The sequence below is a fragment of the Nannobrachium achirus genome, assembly GCF_963921795.1.
Source record: "Nannobrachium achirus genome assembly, chromosome: 6".
Lineage (NCBI taxonomy): Eukaryota > Metazoa > Chordata > Actinopteri > Myctophiformes > Myctophidae > Nannobrachium > Nannobrachium achirus.
This window is the reverse complement of record NC_137815.1, coordinates 12730041-12752726: the sequence shown is the minus strand read 5'-3', so window position 1 is coordinate 12752726 and position 22686 is coordinate 12730041. Positions and strand designations below refer to the sequence as shown.

The following is a 22686-nucleotide window of genomic DNA, read 5'->3' as shown; positions in this document are numbered from 1 at the left end:
TAACTTTAATATGCAACATTGTTTTCTCTCTCAACAGTAAACAAACCAACATACAGTATAAGTATATATAGAGGATATCTGCACATTTATAAAGTGACAATTTGAGGACCTTTTAATACCTCTAAAATGACAAATTAAACATTGGTCAAATATTAAGAGGCAGAAATTGTGAAAATAACCGATCTACATGCTGTAGATCAGCTATTTTCACAATAAAACCATACAATACAAAATGTAACTCCTCAACTCTCATCAGGGTGGTGGAGGGGTCCCCAGAGTTAAAATATGATTATTTTGGGGGTCGCTGCCTAGAACCACCGTTCTATTTCATTGGGAACACGCATTCTTAAAATTAAAGCAAATAGCAATTATTTTGACAGTTTTATTTTCAATTTTATGTGCAATGTGAATTTCACAGTTGAGCTCAACCACTATATCCCACCCAAAAACCTCCCTCAACAACAACCAAAAAAAGAAAAGGAAAAAAAGTCAAACCAGCAAAGTAATAGTGAAGAAAAATGCAGGAAGAACGTAATGGAATAGCACCCATACAAGAAGCTTGATAAGCAAGAAATAGCTAGGCATCGATTTGCAGCCAAAGGACCCACTTATAGTCTGTTGTACGACGTGCTAAAAAGCCGTTCTTGTCATGGTACAGAATATAACTAAGGTTAAGGCTGCCAACTCTTGTACACAGAAAGCATATTGATTGATTCGTAGCTTGTTGTATGAAATGACTGGTGTTTGACAAACCTGATGCCGATATACCTGTACTGCTTAGTTTCAATGAGATTGTAGAGACTGTAGTATGAAGTAATAATAAATCTGAATCAAAGAATAGCTTGCAGGTAATCATTTTTCTCAACGGGGCAGAATTAGTCTAAGAAAATTAAAATCATTAGACGAAGAGGGAGAGAAAGAAAGAAAGAAAGAAAGAAAGAAAAGCCATGGAAAAGAAATCACATCTATTTTCAAGTTATAAAAGAAACCCGAAAGTAAAAATAAAAAAAATAAACTGTGCAAGTACAGCAAACCTATATAGTACAGTATTACACATTATGACCAAAAACCCCCAAAAAACAAAACATTTAAATACAGTACTGTGTATCAATAGAAATCCTGAGAGTTGTCCGTTCCCCCAATGGCGGAGTTTGTAGGCATATACAGGCGACACCCCCCTTTCTCCCCCCTGTTGAGGGGTCTTTAAGTAGGCCTGTTCAGGCCAGGTTATGTGAAAGTCAGCCCATCTGGAGTCATTCTCTTTCGCCTATAATCACGTCCACAACTCCTTTACCAACACTGCCCTCCTCTCCATTTAAGCTCCATATTTTCCTCTTGAAAACAGGACTATGTGATTGCTATGTTGGATGTCGAATCACGACTTCTTGAGAACACCTTTCGCTCAAAAAAAATAATATAAAAAAGGCGATCAAAGTAAAAGGGTAAACACGTAGTGCAACGATGACACAGGAACCTGCATGAGGAAATCAATATCACTGAAAAAAAAAAACGTCGCAGTTCAACCGGAGAACGTCACTCGACTGTTGTAGGCCATTACTTCTATACAAAGATTGTCGACAAACGAAAACTAAAAGCAGCACCAACAGTTCCTGTCCTCCATGTAAAGACTAATTCATGGCTGTTATTAAGATTTAGCACACGAGTTGGACCAACCCTCGCTCCTTTTAGGTTACCGTACTTTTTTCCCAGGAGGGTGCTTCGTAAAGTTTGCAGTTTAAGGACCGCCCAAAGTGGAGAGTGACTCAGTGCAACGTCAAGTGAGACTTGTTGAGATTATCGTCTTCTTCACCGGGGCACTGTACGAGATTCTGATGCCCCACGTCTACCCATATATTTAGGCACAATGACATCCCAAGGGATCCGTACTAAATTACATATCATCTCCAATCAAGCCTAGGACCACACGACCAATTGTCCTGTGAGATTTTAACTAGCAGAGACAAGCATCCAAATCTAGAAAAAGAACAAAACAATTAATGCACTTCTACACAGGTAACATACCCTAAAATAGCCTAATCACAGTTCCACAAGTTATTGCTACCAGAAACTTCTCCAATGTCCAGATCAATTAAAAAGCATGGTATTCAAATGCTTTTAGTTTTTTTTTGGGCATTTAAGAGGAAGGATCTCTTCAACACCTTAAGGGTATAATCAGGTGTAAAAACATGCTCTGAAAAATAAGCTTAAATCTCAAAAGGAAGCATTTCACACTTGGCCAAAATCAAAGCGTTGGCCTGAAACATGTCCCTTTGCACCCTTCTCAAATGTCTGTAGTTGCAACTGAGGTAAACCTGTTAGTTGGTCTGAACTTCCCACTTAAACATTGCCACATATTTGACTGTCTATTATCTCCAATGTGGAGAGTGAATATTCTAACTTCTCACGTCAAGTTGTCTTGGCATGGGACACAAAATGGATGCCAACTCAAAAGAGCGGGAGGCCACAAGCCCCCTATGCAATTGTATCTCAAACACAGCTTGAATCATTTTTTTAAAACGTAAAAATTGCTTGAAAACCACACGCAGCGCACTGTCTGACAAACAAGACGGTTTTGTGTGGCAACGTTGTCATATCTTATATCGTCACTGTTGGGCAAAAACCTTGTATCTCCCAGTTTCAAATGTGTACCTTTTTTCGCGAAGTAAAGCCCTGCTTCATCAGACAAGGCCGTCGCACAAAAGTAGTGAAAACAGCAGATCAGCTGTTTTCACTAGTTTAGTTCATTTTTTTTAAATGATAAAAACGAACGGTTTTGGACATACAAGGTCTCCACCCGACAACGACGATATAAAAGCTTCAAGATCACTAAAATCTAAATCACAAGCACACCTCAAATTAAAACTCGCTGCGGACAGCTGGGCATAGGATTCAACAAAAAGAAAATAACACAAAATCCCCTCAATCTGAGCTTGCAATCTAACTAATGAGCTACAGTGCCCATCTTACCCGTATGAATATATAGTATATATAGAATATATATATATAATTTTCACTTTATGCTGACATGTAGCATCCATTTGTGGAGGGCACTTAAATCTCACCAAAACCCTTGTTTGCATGCCGACCATTTTGTAGAAATCCTCGTCTAATATAATGCATCTAAAATAAAAATGGAACATGGCTCAACGACAAGCAAACAAGATGATAATTGCACTTATGATTCATTGTACGGGTTTTGTAAAACAAGCATCAGTGTGGGTAGCTGGTGCCATCAGGAAAAAAAAAACAACAAAAATACTGCAATCTTTTAAAAAGCACCCCCATTTTGATCATGTCAAACCCAAGTTTGAACGACTTAAGACTAAACTGATGATGATCCTTGTGGTGCGAAGCCGAGAAGAGCACCAGGCGCAAGGCAGGCAGACAGGACACCACGCTTACTTCCCCTCCTCCTCCTATAGTCCAAGATTTGGGCTCGTGAATTGTCACTAGCTCCTTTCGGAACCTCTCCCTCCACTGCTACGCAGCTCCGAGATGAGGTTCCTCCCCGTCGGATTCCAGAATTTCCCTGCCGGGTGGACGATCCGCCGTTAGCGATCACTTCTTACCTTTGGTGAACATTCTATCCAAAAAGTGAAGGTTTTCTGTTAATCTATAATCGTTTTACTTCTTTATAGTGGAAGGAAATCGAAGCAACGGGTTGAAATAGAGTTTATATCGCTCATTTTGTCAGCCGGTTCTGTGTTTTCCTCGTTGTGTGTATACCACGTGACCAGGGGAGGCAGTAATGTTTTCCTACACGGCCGCAACTTCCGGGAATGTCTAAAAAACATGGGACCGGCTGACAAAATGAGATAGAATGTTCACCAAAAGGTAAGAAGTGATCGCTAGCGGCGGATCGTCCGCCCAGCAAGTGAGATTCTGGCATACGACGGGGAGGAACCTCATCTCGGTGAGAGGTTTCCGTAAAGGAGCTAAATCGTCACCAAACTAGCTACCTGAAAGCACTTTCTGTAGACATTGAGGGTACAGTTTGGCCACCACGCACTCGAAATGGCGGCCCAGGTCCCAGAGGCGGTCGGGCGTCTCGTAGATTTTCGTCCATACATCCGCGTCGTCGTCGTACTGATAAAGGGAGTTCTTCCGGCTGGTGCGGAACACGTGCTCCTCCACCATGACCTGCGTGGCGCGCACGAACAGGTGCAGCCTGCCCTGCAGCAGCATGGCCTTGATGTACGGGCTGGTGGCCTGGTCGAAGGGCAGGTCTCTCCGGCGGGTCCAGGCGTTCTGCTCGATGTCGTACACCTCCACGGTGAAGGTGCGCTGGTGGTTCCGGCAGATGCCCGCGATGTAGTAGATGCAGTTTCTGTGTAAGGCGGCCAGGCCCTGGCTCCGGGGGACGGTCATGGGGGCCAGGTGGCCCCAGTAGTCCTTGCGGGGGTCGAAGACGAAGAAATATTCACCTGTGTGGGGGGAAATAATTTGGCATGGTTTTAGAGTTATGGACAAACGTCGACAATGTCGAGTCACGCCTCAAGGCACGACTGTTAGATTATAACTGAGAAGTTAGTTACATGCTTTGTGAGCTGCTATTTTAACTTTATTTTATTGTTATGTTGCCCAGTGTTCTGGACGGGTACACATTAAAGTGTATTACCCCCTCAGGCCGGGAACACATTTTTGTGTATTACAGTATGTAGTACATTCATTTTTGAAAAAATATTTTACGTTTTTCAGATTTTTTTCTATGAAAGCCAAAGGTGTAAGCTATCAAATATTTTTGGAATTTTGTTTCTAGCTGCTACAGAGGCTGAGTAATCCGTTTTCCAGAAAAACAGTGGGTAATTTTCAAATCAGAGTTAGGTCTTTAAAGGAGTAGTTCACCCCCAAAATGACTTTTTTTCCTATTGATTACTCATGCCATGGAGACTAGAGTTCAATAATATTTTTTGTTTTTTGTCACATTCCTAAGACAAAAATTTGATTCGAGTAAATGTACCCCCATTGATTCCGGATGGGGGTAAATTTATTGTTATCACAGTTTTGTCTTAGGAATGTGACAAAAAACTAAAAATATTATTGAACTCTAGTCTCCATGGCATGAGTAATCAATAGGAAAAAAGTCATTTTGGGGGTGAACTACTCCTTTGAGGCTTTTTTCAAATCGGCCAAAATGGTTTAAAGAACTGTGCAGGTATATTAGCCTGGACGGCTCCTACATTCTGAATGACGACCTTGTGTTGCAATGTTAATCTATAATAAATCCTTGACCGGGAGCTTTTTATTAATCAGTGTGCAGACTTCTATTCCACTGTTGGTCCTGCACCTGCCGTCCAGCGGATGTGCCAGTTTTATAGTTTGCATTAGCTTGGATGTACCTTGGAGGACATAGATGCGGTCACGGTACTCCACCGCACTGTGAAACTCCATGGCCACTGGCATGGGGCTGATCGCCGTCCAGCAGTTGTCCCTGGCATCGTAGCACTCCACCGACTTCAACGCGTTCCGCCCGTCGCCCTCGTACACGCGGCCCCCCAGCGCGTAAAGCTTCCCGCAACAGTGTGCCAGCCTGCAGCCGATCCTGGCTCGCAGCATGGGCGCCCGCGGCAGCCACCGGTTCCCCGCGTGTTCGTACTGCCAGAAATCGCTCTCCGCCCGGTGGTCGATGGACACCTCGCTGTTGCTGGGCCTGTAGCCTCCGGCGATGAAGATGTCGTTCTCCGAGGACACCAGGATGCCCACCTCTCGGAGGTCGTTGGGCGGCTTGCAGAGCTTGAACACCTTGCCGGTGGCCGTGTCCAGACACGGCACCGTCTGCTTCTTCCCTGAGTGTTTGTGCGCGGCGTCGAAGCAGATGACCATCTCGGAGGCGGTCATGCCGAGGCGCTGGGGGCAACCGTTGGTGCCGTTGAGGCGAGACTTGGCCGCCTCGGCGGGGTCCTTGGAGAGGGAGAGGGCGCACGCGAACGGCGGAGGGATGAGGTTGAGGAAGGACTCCTCCAGCAGGGGCAGACGGATGCACTGGGCGAAGACCTCGGGCAGGTGGGCCTCGCGGCTGGGGCGGTCGTGCTCCAGCCAGAGGACGATGCTCTCGTACACGTGCTCCTCCTTCTCCACGTTGAGGTCGTCGTTGTTCAGGATGCTGACCAGCTGCTCCTTGGTCATCTGGAGGAACTCCTGCTCTCGCGACACGCACAGGAACTGCAAGGAGACAAGCAAAGCGTTGCATCAACTTGGGTATATTTGACAGATTTCTGAATGTACGTTAGGGCATTCACGAATAGTGATTTTTAGTATTCGAATTATTCGACCACAAAGTATTTGAATAGTCGAATATTCGACAGGACTGGCCAAACTGGCAAATATTAAGTAAGCAAGAGACGATCATTGTGAAAATAGCCGATCTACATGCTCACAGCATGTAGATCGGCTATTTTCACAATATTTATCTGTGGAACAGAGTCACATTAAATGTAATACCTACAATTCTGTGCTTGTTAGGGTGGGCGTCCCCAGTTCAAATATGTTTATTTTGGGGGTCACGGCCTAAAAAGGTTTGAGAACCCCTGGTATAGAGCATTAACAAATTCATCCACCAGCGGCATTGACAACTCATTCATAAATTATATATTTTTGAAAGAGAAAACAATAAAAAAATAATAATAAAAAGAGAATATTAGACTTCGGTGAACAACGTCGAATAGTGACTTTGATATTCTAATATTTGGTGAATGCCCTAATGTACGTACATACTGTAGAGCTGACATCCCTTAGGCAATAACAATACACAGTCAAATTATCTAGGAATTTAAAACTCAATAAAGTCAATGACGTATTTTCATTTGTTCTCATTGTACTAGACAATTGTGTCAGCATGGGCAAGACTTAAATATAGAATTGAAGATCTATTCCTTTCAGCAAACATGTCCATTCCTCTTTAAATGCCCTGTCAAACTTTTGGACTCCTTATGCTTTTGGATAGTAGCATTTTCTATTATTCTTCTTAATTTGCATATTAAATGTTTTGCGAACTCGACCAGACACCAGTTGCAACCAATCAGCCTAGTAATGACTAATAACTGAGTTTATCCGTCCGTCGTACAACGTTATCGTGCCTAGAGTATAGCTGATCTACAAGCTCACAATGCCTCGATCAGCAAGGATTTGTGAGCTTGTAGATCTAGAACATTGACGCCGTTGTATTATAAACTATGTCAATTATTACATAGCTAAGGCACGTGCCCCCTCGGCAAAGAGGTTTGGTGTAGGGGGGAAAAAGAGCAGACTAAGTACAGAGTGAAAGGTCAAGTTTGTTAAGTATTGACGGTTCAAGTGGTTAAATATCTGAAAACACAAATTGACATGAATCCAAAATACACTGATGAACATGCAGATTCGTGCTGTCAAACAATGACACTATATCCATAAAAGGTTGTGGGGGTCCCTGCTTCATCTCTCTCTCAACTAAGGGGTTATTGGCCTGAAAACGTTGAATACCCCTGTTCTTAGGGTTTCAATCCACAAGGTGTGTCCAACTTGGCCGAGCTCGCGTCTATACAAACACAGTCGCTCTGTGCATAACTGTAGTCTCAGTTTTCAGAAGGTGCCAAGGCAGCATACCTGTTCCAAGTTCATTTTCCCATATTGGCTCAGCAGCAGGTTTGAACTATAAACACATGACACCTGCTACTGAGCCAATCAAAGGTATCTTCTGAATAGGAACTGGAGCGCAGGAAATGGATATGCCACCTTCTGAAAACTGGGACTACAGAGCCGACCGGCTGTGTCCGGGGGAGAGAAGACAATATTTGTCACTGCATTAACTCTTGTATTGACTGGGCAGGGGGGTGTTGAATGGGAGGAGTAGGACAGAGTTGCCATGTCCTACTGGTGGGGGCTTCTCGATGGCAGGTGAGACAGTATGGTCCAATATCAGTGGCAATGGGAGGGTTAATTGGCATAACTAAAATGGGAGAAAAGTGGTAAACATAATGGGCTACTCTTAGACCAAGGCTACGCTAATCTGGATCTTTTTCTAAACTCAATTTTTCGTATATCTGCATAGAAAAATATCTAGGTCTAAAAAGATCCATGCCTACACAGATCCACTGAATCAGAATTTTTTGTAAATCTTCACTTGTTTATCCGGTTACAAAAAAAGATTCCGTTTAGCGGCCGAAATCTCCAGCTTTGTGTGGCTGCAAGCCTCAATCGCACTACAAGATGTGCGATTAGAAAAAGATCCATATTCATGTAGCCAGCGCCTAAAATAAAAAGAAAAGACCGAACACATGACCGTTCGGAGTGGGCCGTTTCTGGTGAAATCAGATTGACTTCACACTCGACACTGCACTTCCAAGTTCCCTGTGTCCTCAGCACACACGTCAAGTATGAAGTCTATCGAATGGAACAGTTTCAACCTTTATTTAAAATTCCCGGAGCGATCATTGCCGGAGGCACCTCATTTACAATGATGCAGAGATTACACATAAGATAAGAAATAACAAAAGGTCATCAAAAAAGACAATGTTGACAACAATCAGTTATACATACAGGTAATAAACGAACGTCACGGTTATTAAGTAACTGGCTGATAGGTACTAGGGCATTTAGTTTAAGATCATGTTGCATGAATCCCCCCCCCCCCCAAAAAAAACAAACAAACAGGTGCACCAATGCTGAAAGCAGTCTTTCCCGGATCAGATCTGGCACGGGGGAACCTGAAGGACAAGCCATTCACTGGAGCGAGTTAAAATTCAACTATGGTTCTGATGCAACATGGATGTAAATTTGTATGATGGTAACTTTCCGAACCAGGACTTTGTAAATGAAAAGGTACCAATGATTATTGTGTCTCTCAGACAGAGAGGACCAGCCCAGTGAGCCCACCTCATCATACAGGACACAGTGATGAGTAAGTATTGTAGTTGTACCCAGTACTAAACCTCTGAGCTGAGTGGTAAACAGAGTCTAAGGCAGGGTTCCCCAATATGCGGCCCGCAGGCCAATGCGGCCCGCGAGGGGCTACTGTCTGGCCCCAACCAACCCCAGTAATAATGGTGGTATAAGAGCAGCAACAACACTAGTATATCGTCGTTGTCGGGTGGAATTTGTACGTTCTTTCGCAAAGTAAAGCCCTGCTTCATCATGCAAGGCTGTCGCATAAAAGTAGTGAAAACAGAAGATCTACAAGCAGCTAGTTTAAATATATATATATTTTTTTTAAGATTTTCACCAGACAACGACGATATCTGAACTGTTGCTGGAGTAGTGGGAGCACGACCGTCACCCCCTGCAATGCTGTGGCCTTCGGCTTGGTACCCTAGACATAATTCGGCCCTTGGGGAAAACTAATTGGGGAAGCCTGGTCTAAGGGCTTGACTGTGGAGGCAACTGCATGACTGCATGGTCATTTATATCCCCATAGTCTAGGGCTGTCTTCGACACAGGATTTATGAAGTCGACTCGAGTCGCGGGGGTTAATCCGACGCGCCGACGAATCGTTTTATAGTCTACTTTGTGTAAAAGAAAAAGAAAAAAGTGTTGCTTTAAACCACATCAACATAATAGAATAATACATTAAGAGATGAATTGAATACACAGTGTTTTCGGTGATATCGGTGCGCGAGCACAAATGTTATCTGCATAGCAGTGTACAACCATAGAGTTATAACACACCGTTAAAACAAATAAAACATCTCCGCTGTTTCAACTCTGCCCCGTCTCTCGGCAGCGTGCAGTATAGATGAGACATTCGCGAACGATTCCGCTCTCTTGAACGGCTCTTTTAAATGAACGATGGGATCCAGTCCGCAGTCGCGGGACACAGAGCACTGACAGAGTAATGAGTCAGTGTCGAGAACGGATTCATTTCAGAAAAGGATCATAAACAGGTGGAGGCACAGCTCCCGCTTGAGCCAGCAGTGTGGACATGTCATGGACGCAAACACAGCGAAACACAATCATTCATCATGGATTACAACACTGGAACAATTCAGAAGCACTTTAATTAGAAAATGTAACTTGTAGCCTACACTTGTGTATGTTAATTTGACTTTAGAACATTGTTTACTACTTCGTGGACGCGCGTTTGTGCTGTGGCAGGTTATTTAACATTGTTTACTACTTCGTGGACGCGCGTTTGTGCTGTGGCAGGTTATTTAATATGGGATTTTGACAGCGTGCTTCCTCCTCTTAACGGAACACTGTCCCGGCTCTGAATGTTTTAACGAAGCGGCGGTCTGAACCGTTCTGGACGTTCCGTCTCACTTTCAACCCGACGCTGGTGCGAGACAATAAATAACTGTTCGCCAATTGCTACTTCTCATTGGAAGTACATGACACCACACCAGTCCAGCAGTGCACCGCAGTACTGGCAGTAGTAGGCTAACTGGTGATATAAAAAAATATATATTTTCGCTTCGACTCAAACAATTGGCGTCGATTCCCGGGGCTTAAAACGACGCGTCGATTCGTCGATTTTTAGAAGACACCCCTACCATAGTCCAATACCGAAAGAAATGAGGCTTGGTAATCCTTGTCCAACAGAGGAAGGGGAAACTAGTTTTTGAGCGGTGCTCCTGGAAGGAGCCAAGCTCCAACGTCTGGCTTTGTCCGGGATGTGAAGCATGGCCTACATCTTGGCACAAAGCAGTTTTCCGGATATGTGAAGCAAAGACAAACACACATACAGAGATTCCTGGAATGTACAGACATATGGGGGGGGGGGGGGGGGGGGGGTCCCCAGATGATTAACTGAATGTGCAACATTGTTTTCTCACTCAACTGTAAACAAACCAACATACAGTTTAAGTGTTTAGAGGGTTTATGCACATTTCTAAAGTGACAGTTTAACTCATTTGCCGCCACGGCCGGAGGAACCCGAAAATCGATCTGTGAACCGTCGTGCACGATGGACACGCACGCGCCCACGTTAAAAGCTAAGGACATCGTGGACGGACAACCCCGAAAGTTGATGTTTTTTAATGGCGTTAAATGACTTTTTAATACCTCTGAAATGACAAATTAAACATTGGTCAAATTGTAAAATATTACAGGCTGAAATTGTGAGAATAGCCGATGTACATGCTCACGTGAGCATGTAGATCTGCTATTTTTACAATAGAATTATGTTATACAAAATGTAATGCCTCAACTCTTAGTGCTCGTCAGGGCCCCACCCTGACCATCCCCAGCTAAAATATGATTATTTTGGGGGTCGCGGCCCGAAAAGGTTGAGAACCACTGCTATACATAAAAGTACCTAGACTTTTCAACTACCGACCTTTTTGCGGATGTAGTCCTGCGAGCGCTCCCGCAGCTCCTGGTGGCCGTAGGCGTCGGCGAACATGTAGACCCCGATGCAGTTCTGGGGGTCCAGGCGGCTGATCATGAACTGGGCACACTGGTCCTGCAGGGCGGGGATCTGGAAGATGCTGGCTGCCGTGAACAGGGCCTGGACGTTGGACTCTGAGAGCGTGACCCGGGAGGTGTACGCGTAGTCCAGGACCAGGTGCATGGACTCAGACTCCACCCCCACGATCCGGACCTCGCGCTGGCTGCTCTCGGTAAGGCCGCTAGTGAACATGGACCTGGCGGTAGGGGTGTGGGCGACATGGAAAAATACAATATCACCATATTTGTCCGAGCTGTATCACGATACACAATCTTATCACGATTCTTTTTCATGTTGGTTTTTATGGTTATTTTTAACAGTACAACCACCTACAAGGTAACAAAAACTAAGAGCAAAAGGAGTTACAGACCATTTAGACCAGTGGTTCTCAAAGTGGGGTCCAGGGACTCTCTGGGTTCCTTTAGGGAGGTCTAAAATTGACCCTTTACAAGTATGCAACTCTGACCAAATGGACCCATTTGGTTTCATTTGTACACTGTCAGAGTTAAGGGGAGACCTTGACATTTTAAAGTTTGAGAACTACTAATTTAGACCAAAATGCAGGTTTAAATGGATTCTGCAATGAATCTCTTTTATTTATATATATACAGTATTTTCTGGACTATAAGGCGCACCTGCCTATAAGGCGCACTGTCAATGAATGGTCTATTTTCAAACTGTTTTCATATATAAGGCGCACCTGACTATAAGGCGCACATAATAAGACGCTACCGTTGCGTTATGCATCCAACAGATGGAGCTGTGCTAAAGGGAATGTCAATGTCAATGAATGATCCATATATAAGGCGCACTCGACTATAAGGCGCACTGTAGTTTTTTGAGAAAATTAAAGGCTTTTAAGTGCGCCTTATAGTCCGGACAATATACAAGGCTCCCTCACTGTATCATGATATATATATACGATATCTCTGAAAAGGCGTATCATGAAGACACTGTATCGTCTGTAAAGGTATTTATCACCATATTGCCCACCCCTACCTGGCGGTGGTGGGGGTGAGAACAGAAAATTAGAATATTGTCTTTTTTTTTCTTCAAAAATGGCCTTGACGACAAGCAAAGCATTTGTTTGGAAAATGATTACCTGCACCGAGATTGTAACTGGTATCCATTCCCGAATAGCATATTATCATAAGCACTTTTATACACATTTTTATTAACCATCTGATCCACTTTGTAATTTCCCATACCGAATTGTTATTTAAAATGTCACATGTGTGCGCGCCCCATCTGGAGCGGGACAGTTCTGGGGAGCGTCTGATTGACATCACTCAAACATTGCACTTCCTTGGGCCTCAACAACACATGAAGTCAACGGGAAGAACAGGAAGCCCTCATCCCATCGCCAACACTGCACCTCCTTGTAAGTAGAGCAGGGGTCTTCAACAGGGGGTCCGGGACCCCTAGGGGGTCCTCAGAGTTACTACAGCGGGTCCTCCAAATCTTTGTGCGATAAAAACTTTTTTTTCTCCTTTTATATTAACCACTTGAACCGTAGTGTCCATATTCTGCGCGCTCTAGCCGAAAATAGCAGATCTACAAGCTCACAACGCCTCGTTGTGGGATCTCTGCTTCATCTCTCTCTCAAGTTAGGGGTCCTTGGCCTGAAAACGTTGAAGACCCATGAAGTAGAGCATGAATACAACCGACAAGTGTGGACGGACATATGTGTGGTGTTTTTGTATTAAAGTTGTTCCGATACCAGTATTGACGGAAAAGCTGGAAATGCTGGCATCGGCGAGTATGCCAGTCCATGACATTCCAAATTATCAGATATTTCATTTCTGATTGCTTCATTTGATTTATACTCTTACTGTACCATTTACATTATAATTGTCCTAATTAGACTTGTATAACTACTGGAATTTGTATTTATTCTTAGATCAGTGGTTCTATTTGTACACTCAGAGTTACAGATCTTTAAGGGTCCATTTGAAACCCCCACAAGGAACCTTGAGGGTCCCTGTACACCACCGACCTAGATTCTTTTTAAAATACACGCTGGTCACATCGGATCGGTACTCGATATTGACCAATACGTGAGTTATGGGTATCGGATTCGGGAAGGAAAACATGGTGCCTGTACATCTCTAAATTGTATGTGGCACTACGGATGGAAATGAGCTTCTAAAATCCAGCATATTTACATGCAATCGCGTGTATTGATTGAAATGTTCAATAATGTGCACTGTCCCTGAAATAAACAAATAATAATTATACAGAGATTCCAATAGGGGTGGGCGATATAGAAAAATACAATGTCACAACATTCTTCCAAGCTGTATCGCGATACACGATCTTATGACGATTCTTACAAGGTAACAAAAACTAAAAGAAAAAGGAGTAACAGACCTTTTAGACCAGTGGTCCTCAAAGTGGGGGCCAGGGACAAAATTGACTCTTACAAGTATGTAACTCTGAAAGTATACAAATGAAACCAAATGGACCCGTTATTTGTATACTGTCAGAGTTAAGGGGAGACCTTGACATTTTAAAGTTTGAGAACTACTGACATAGACCAAGATGCTGGTTTAAATGGATTCTGCAATGAATCTCCGTATTAACAATTCAACAGGATTTTTTATAAGGCTCCCTCATTGTATCACGATATGAATGATATCGTCTCAACAATATTTATCACCATATCGCCCACCCCTAGATTCAAAGATCGTCTAGAAAAAGGAACACATTTACAATAACCAGCGTTTCCTACCTAAAATATGGGCTGATTGCGGCGAGGACGTTTCGGTGACAAGAGAAGGTCTTGCCATGGTCCACTTCTACAACGATGTCCGTGAGCTGTGCTTCGTCATACAAGGCTTTGAGCTGCTGGAGGATGTTGCAGGCGTGAACAGCGTCTACCCCGTTGTAGTTGGTGCTTGGCGGCGTCCCATTCTGTACTTGTAACAGCTTCCCTACCTCTGAAATTAAACATTTAGAGGGAGGAAGAGGAAAAAAAAACGTTTATGAAAGAGCATAGGCATGCACAAACTAGGGGTGTAACGATACATTAAATAGCGATACAATACGCATCACGATACATGGTTGACGATACTGGTTCATTCATGGTTATACGACACGATTAGATTCAATGATTTAAAATCGATATAGTAACTATTTAGCAAAGAAATAAATCAGAAAGAAAAAGAAAAAATGAATTATTATGTAAATAACTAAACACTGTGATTCTCTAGCAAATACATGGACATTATATTTCAACACATATGGACAAACCCGAACCTTGACATGAACACAGATTACACACATTTATCGATAGACCAAGAGTAACTACAGTGTATATGTAATGGAAAGGTAATTAAACCCCTCTTTTTAATTTCTCCTTAAAATTGCTAAAAATGGATCCATACAATGATTATTTTCATTGCAAAACGATTTGACACCGATTATTTGCATTGTAAAACGATGCGATACAAAGCCAAACAATTTTGCTGTTTGCATATCAATATAGTAGATCATTGCAAATAAAATCGATTCGGTTCAGTTACCATAATTGTTTCACCCCTACTAATAACATAACGCCACTCGCATTACATTTAACAATAATAAAAATAAAAGGACATTGAACTATTGGACAATGATTAATCCTGTTGTAATTAACACAATTACGACAACAAATTCCCATTATTTGTCATACCGATGAAATATAGTTAGGCCTATATTAGACATGCAACTTGTTGGCACAGATAGGGACACCCAAGACAGGTAAGTTAATGGATTTAAAGCGCCTCGTACAACCGCTGTTGTGCAATCCAAACTAGTTTGACAGGACAAAAGACTTGACTGGATCAACACTTGTCTACCGTTTGGTAGTTTAACGACGAGCCCAAAAAAACAATCAGAGACAAGTGTCTCTTCTAGCTGTCAGGTTGATACGAATCAGAAGCAACAGTCCATGTCTTCACATGGAGTTGTACCGTTCCTTTCAAAAGGATTTCATCACAGACAACAGACTAGACCCAACTAGTAGTCAGCAGAGGTGGAAAGTAACTAAGTACATGTACTTACATGTACAACTTTGAGGTATTTTTACTACTTACAAATTCCAATACTTTTACTTCTACTCCACTACATCTTGGATCTAAATATTGTACTTTAAAGGAGTAGTTCACCCCCAAAATGACTTTTTTTCTATTGATTACTCTACTCATGCCATGGAGACTAGAGTTCAATAATATTTTTTAGTTTTTTGTCACATTCCTAAAACAAAAATTTGATTCGAGTAAATTTACCCCCATTGATTCCGGATGGGGACCCGTTTCGAAACGGGTCCCCATCCGGAACGAATGGGGGTAAATTTATTGTTATCAAATTTTTGTCTTAGGAATGTGACAAAAAACTAAAAAATATTATTGAACTCTAGTCTCCATGGCATGAGTAAATAGAAAAGAATGTCATTTTGGAGGTGAACTACTCCTTTAACTCCACTACAATTATTTTAAGTTACTTAAAAAGTAGTTACTAGTCTTTGTAGATTGATTATTATTATTACAAAACATACATTAACCTAAAATACATTTTGTTCATTTGAAAATAGCCAATCTATGAGCTCACAACGCACTGTGAGCTTGTAGATATGCTATTTTCCAAAGATTTTTATACATTTGAAAACTTGAAAATGGGACATTCTGTATAAAAGGGTAATTTTTACTTTTGGTACTTTAAGGACATTTTGATGCCAATACTTTTGTATTTCTACACAAATACATTTAGAATTCCATGTTTCTACGTTGCAAAATTTATACTTTTACTTAGTAAGAAATTAGTTATTTTTCCCACCACTGGTTTCATTTCATTACAGACATACACAACTAGTGGTCAGTTAACCTTTTCAGGCCGCGACCCCCAAAATAATCATATTTTAACTGGGGACCCCCCACCCTGACGAGCACTAAGAGTTGAGGAATTACATTTTGTATAACACGGTTCTATTGTGAAAATAGCCGATCTAAATGTAGATCTTCTGCCTCTAATATTTGACAATTTGGCCAGTGATTAATTTGTCATTTTAGAAGTATTAAAAAGTCCTTAAATTGTCACTTTAGAAATGTGCAGATACCCTTATGTTGGTTTGTTTACTGTTGAGTGAGAAAACAATGTTAATGCACATTAAGTTAATCATCTGGGGAGCCCCACAAAATAATTTGGGGACCCCAAATTAGTTATTTTTTCCACCACTGGTTTCATCACAGACAGACAGGCCCAACTTGATCATATTCTAACTGGGGACCCTCCCAGTGGGGTGCCCCCACCCTGATAAGCACTAAGAGTTGAAGCATTACATTTTGTATAACACGGTGGTTCTATCGTGAAAATTGCAGATCTACATGCTCACAACGCCTCGTGAGCATGTAGATCGGTTATTTTCACAATTTCTGCCTCAAATATTTGACAATTTGGCCAATGTTTAATTTGTCATTTTAGAGGTATTAAAAAGTAAATTGACACTTTAGAAATGTGCTATAGCTATACAATTAAACTTTATGATGGTTTGTTTACTGTTGAGTGAGAAAACAAGTGTCTGGGGACCCCCCACAAAATAAATTTGCCCCCCCCCCCCCCCCCCCCCCCCCCCCTTGGGGGTCCAGACCCACAGGTTGAGAACCACTGCTTTAAAGGACCTTTTGATACCAATACTGTTGTACTTTTCTAAATTTACTTGTGTCAAAGTAAATTTAGAATTCTAGACTTTTACTTGTAACAGAGTGGTTCTACGTTGCAACATTGATACTTTAACTTAATAAATGTGAGTCTTTTTCCCATCACAGACAGACCCAACTAGTGGTCAGTCAACAGAGCGTTGCTTGCTGTTAGTTAGCTGTCGTGTACTTAGCAGTTAGCAGGAGGCTAACGACAACGAGCTTCTCTTTTGCTTGTCCCAGGCAAGCAAGCAGCACACAAAGTGAATACACTAAAAAGCACGGCAAAAAGAAAAAACAACGCTGTTTTTAAGAGGACACACAAAACAACCTCCCAACACTCCAACAGTATACACTCCAAAACATACACCCAGTTATCCCAGAGTCAAAGAAAACCCCACGAGAAAAGCCACCATGAAAACAACAAGCGTCCAAAAACAAGTGTTTACACAATCAGCTGTGGTTCTGTTAGCTACCCTAAGCAGCTAGCATATTAGCCACATAGCCAGGCTAACGCCAGAGGCGTCAATTTGGGTATGGCAAGCTATGCCAGCTGCCATACCTTGGCTACATGTGGGGGAATAATAAAATGTACTTTTCATTGTGCCTGTTGCTAAGGTATGGCAACATGACTGGTGTCGGGCGCGCGTGCAAGACACCAGTCATGTTGCCATACCTTAGCTTTTGCCAGACTGACGCCGCTGGCTAACGCTGTTGGCCAAACACTTTTTAAAGAGGATTCATTTCGCCTCAGAAGCTTTGGAGGAGATATTAAACTTGTTTTAATTATAACACAGCGACACACAAGCACGCCAGGACGCCTAACCGTCGGCCACGGCTGTCTAACGACCTGTCGTTACAAAACGGCATAACTTTACGGTTGTTTTAAGTTTTTTTATCAGAAAAACAAACAATGAAAGATTTGCAACAAACCTCCACTGGCAGCCATTCTCCCCTGTCTGTCTGAGAGCTGGAGCTGGGACGCTGGAGAACGATTAGAGTCTTTTGAACGGCTCTTTTGAAAAGAACGGTGGGATGGGATCGGATGGGATCCGGTTCGCTCGCAGTACTAGGGAGCCGTTCCTTTCTAATGAACATTGATTGATTGATTGATTCTTTTATTAGACAAAAAAAATGGAGAACAGTACAGTATAGTCAATACAATTGAAATGTAGTACAGTACAAGTTTTTCCCCCAGCGGAAAGCCTGGTGATGCGAGGTTAGTACAAGTAGGCCTACAGTTAAACACCCTGCCTAAAAGGAACATCTCAAATAAGACCTTTTTACGGTATGTTTTATGTTCATTAAGAAGAACGCCACCGTTCATTGAACTATTGAACATTCACTTAATTTAATGTGTAACATTATTTTCTCACTCAAAAGTAAAATAAACCAACATGAAGTTTAAGTGTACATAGAGGGTATCTGCACATTTCTAAAGTGACAATTTAAGGACTTTTTAATAATAACTCTAAAATGACAAATAAAACATTGGCCAAATTGTCAAAAAGTACTCAAATTCTAATTAAAAGTATCAACACTGCAACGTCGAAATACTCTGCCACAAGTGGATGTACGGAATTAAAATGTACCAATAGTAGAAAGTAGTCATTGTGCAGAATGTCCCGTTTCACAGGTTTTCCAATGAATAAAATGTTGAAAAATAATTTAAAAAATAGCAGATCTACGAGCTCACAATGCGCCGCAACACGACACATTGTGAGCTTGTAGATCTGCTATTTTCAAATGGCCGAAATGTATATATGCCCAAAATGTATATAGGGTTGAATTGATTTGTAATTATAATCAAAATCTACAAAGTAACTAAAGTAACTAAAATGAGCCAGTCTCGGCTCTTTGAAAGAACGGATCCCAGAGATCCGGCTCACTTCAAAGAGCCATAAATCCCATCTCCACAGGCAGCCTCGGCCAGCAGAGGGACGTCAGATGTAACAGAGCCCCGGAAACAAGCCCCGGCCAATCAGCTGCGCAGGGAAAGATCCCGCAGCCAATCACGTCGCGCTCGTCTGAATTAGGTGAAACGTTGACACATGGGTAAATGAGTTCATCTTCAGTTGCTCGAATCCTATATTCCATATTGTGAGTGCACTCAGTGCAGCAGAGATAGCAGCAGCAGCCACACTACATCAATTCATTCAATTCAAATGAGCTTTATTGGCATGAGAAAACATATTTACATTGCCAAAGCAAGTGTCAAAACATAATAAAAACAGTTGAAAATGGGGAACATAATATAGCCTACAGTTGGAGGGGGTACAGCATTGTGTAAACAGAGCTATGTCACATTTTGGCGTTATGTAGGCTACAGTAGGCTATATACAGGGATGAAGCCTTTTGGAACAAATAGCATTTCTGTTTTCTTAATACCATATCACAAATGCAGATGATATGAGGCTCAAAAAGGCCCTAAAGATCTATCTGACTACAAACAAAGTATAATAAAGCAAGCATTGATTCTCTTTTTTTCTGCCCCTTTTTTTTATTATCCCTAATACATTTTTTTTTAGTCCAAGTTGCTTCTTTTCACCTGACAGGGGGGAGTTTCCCCGGTTGGGTCAGAAACAGTGCCGGTCACTTGGTTCATGTAACTCGAAATGTCACTTTTCCCTCATAGAATCCAATGCATTCTGTAAACTTCCGGTTCATGCTTGCTTTGTCACTATTCACCAATAGATGTGTATGTAGAAGACCTGGCCCCATGAAGTGAACGGAGGTGGTGCGACACTCTCTAATATAAGGCATTGGCTCCAATGTATATGTATCTATCGAGATTCTATTCCAAATCAGTATGGTTTGGTGTTGCTGAAGTCCACAATGGCAATAACTAAAATCTGGTTCAGTAAGCTTTAGAGTTCAATTATTCCAAAAGGCTGACACAACATGAACAGTAGACGATGAGCATTATCATTTTTATTTTTGGAGCGGTGAACACCGTCTCCTTCTAAATAGCTTTGTGTGTAGTCGACCCTTTCTCATCCAAGTAGTGCCAAAAAACACTACTTGGATGAGAAAGTTGAGGAAAACATCCACAAACCACGAGACCTATGGAAGCTATTTAAAACCCAGCTAGGCTGTGGTGCTAAACTTAGATCCATAGCCAGCAACATATCCATCCAAACTCCCATAACCCTCCTCACTGACAGTCTCGATGTAGCCAAAAATCTCAACATCTATTTCACCTCCATGGCCAAAAATCTGGTCAATAAACTGCCCGCTCCATCTGGGCTGTTTGGTGTTAGGCACATCTTGAAATTCTACAGGAACCTTGGGGTATGCAAAGACAATTTTAAACTTACCACGGTGACAACTGATGAAGTGTTTAAAAAACTTGAACAGGTGGCTAAATATCTTGAAGAGAATAAACTGATCTACGAGTTCCAGTCTGGCTTCAGAGAGTCCCATTCCACAGATACATGCCTCATCTATTTGAATGATTACATCAAACGTGAAATTCACAATGGCAAATATTGCGGCATGGTCATGCTGGACCTCCAGAAGGCATTTGACACCGTCGATCATTCTATTCTGATCGAAAAACTCAAAGCTATTGGTCTTGATAGCACAGCAGTGAGATGGATGCACTCTTACTTGGTGGGGAGGGAACAGATGGTGGAAGTCAACGGAACCCTGTCCCCCCCCCTCCCAGTAAACTGTGGAGTACCTCAAGGGAGTATACTAGGACCACTGTTGTTCTTAATATACGTAAACGACATGTCATCTGCTTGTGACTGCAATCTGTTTCTGTTCGCGGATGACTCGGCTCTCCTAGTCTCCGGCAGAGACTTATTGCAGGTTGAAAAGGCCCTTAACTGTGAACTTAACAAGATCTGCACCTGGCTCAATGACAACAGACTCTCAATTCACCTAGGCAAAACTGAATGTATCCTCTTTGGATCTAGTCAGAAACTTAGCCTAGTTGAGAACCTCACAATTAAAGTAGGTGACACTGTGATAGAAAGAAAAAACTACATCTGCTACCTGGGTTGCATCCTGGAGGCTAACCTATCCAGTGAAAAAATGACCACCAAGGTTATCAATAAAGTCAACCAACGAATTCGCTTCTTGCAAAGGGTTGCCCCGCTGATCAATACTAAATCCCGAAAGACACTAGGAGGAGCTCTTATTGGGCCCCTCATTGATTACGGAGTCCTTGTCTGGTATCGCGACGCCCCAGCCGCCTTAAAGTTAAAGCTTCAAACAGCCCAAAACAAACTAATTAGGGTTGTGCTTGGTCTCCCTCCTCTGACCCACCTTACCGATCATCACCACGAAAGCGTGGGATGGCTCAAAGTAGCTGACAGAGTACAGCATCTTGCAATGGGCCTGGTGTACAAGATACACTACACCTCCAAGATTCCCATGTACCTGACAAACTACTTCTTAAAGGTCAAGGATGTTCACGACCACAACACCAGAGGCAGCTCCACTAATCATCATCAACGTAGATTTAACACTAAACAAGGCTCTAACTCGTTCTCCTGCTACACCATCAACATGTGGAACGCCCTTCCTCAAGCCCTAAAGGAGAGCAAATCCCTAGCCTCCTTCAAAATTGGTATGAAAAGTCACCTTCAGACAGCTGCTACCCGTGACTTGTAAATAGACTAAGCCCCCATGCCCCCCCCCCCCCCTTTTTTATTATTCTTTTTTCTGCCTTTGTATTTGATGTTATGCTTTTGAAACTGATATTATCCTAGATAAAGTACTATGTTCTATCCGTCTGTCTTTCAATGTTATATGAGATACTTAAAGTGTGGTTCCTGTGGAAATAAGCATCGGCTTTCTAGGATCTCCTTTTAGTTGACCTTGTACCAGTGATTTGTACTGTCATGAAACTGTACTTTTTTCTATTGCAAACTTCTAATAAATTCTTCAATCAATCAATCAATTCTCTCTGTCCCCGTCAGCTGCTGCAATACCGCTGGGTGACCAGAGGGGCACTGTTGCGCAGCCTAGTATCACAGCGTGTGTGATGAGAGAGAGGTGTGAAACCCGTAAAGCTATACTTCTAGAGTACAACGGTGTATGACCGGAGTTATGTTTCATCGGTACAACAGTGTATGCCCGGAGTTATGTATGGTGTATGGCCGGAGTTATGTTTCATTAGTACGACAGTGTATGGCCGGAGTTATGTTTCATTAGTACAACAGTGCGTGGCCGGATTTTTCAATTATAAAAACAGGAACAGATTTAGAGGGCCACTGTTGCGCAGCCTAGACACACACACACACACACACACACACACACACACACACACACACACACACACACACACACACAGGCTGCTCAAATTCACCACTCCACTTCGAACCGATGGTTAGATTTTTTATTTCCGTTAACTAAAAATTGTAATTCTACTTTAGGTTATTTTGTTATCTCAGACATTCAGGTTTAAAGAGGGAGATCAGATTGAATCCCATATTTTAAATCCTATAGATACTGTACATACATAGCCACACTATGCCATTACGCCACATTATCATTGTGGCACAAGTAACCAGTGGTGGAAAAAGTACTCAAATGTTTTAGTTAAGTAAAAGTTTCAATACTGCAATATAGGAATACTCTGTTACAAGTAAAAGTCTGGAATTCCAAATGTACTATTAAGTGCAAAACTATTGGAATCAAAATGTA

At 42.2% G+C, this 22686-nt stretch overlaps 1 protein-coding gene across 1 annotated transcript; it reads right to left on the bottom strand.

Moving 5' to 3' along the window:
- Positions 1-2755: 2755 nt before the first annotated feature.
- kbtbd8 (kelch repeat and BTB (POZ) domain containing 8) lies at positions 2756-17983 on the bottom strand. The gene is made up of 5 exons (XM_080728645.1): positions 17965-17983; positions 14088-14295; positions 11246-11552; positions 5340-6162; positions 2756-4424 (listed from the first exon to the last, which is right to left on the bottom strand). Exons 1-5 carry the CDS (start codon positions 17978-17980, stop codon positions 3952-3954), a joined length of 1827 nt encoding a protein of 608 aa, XP_080584771.1. The 5' UTR covers positions 17981-17983; the 3' UTR covers positions 2756-3951.
- Between the last annotated feature and the right edge of the window lie 4703 nt (positions 17984-22686).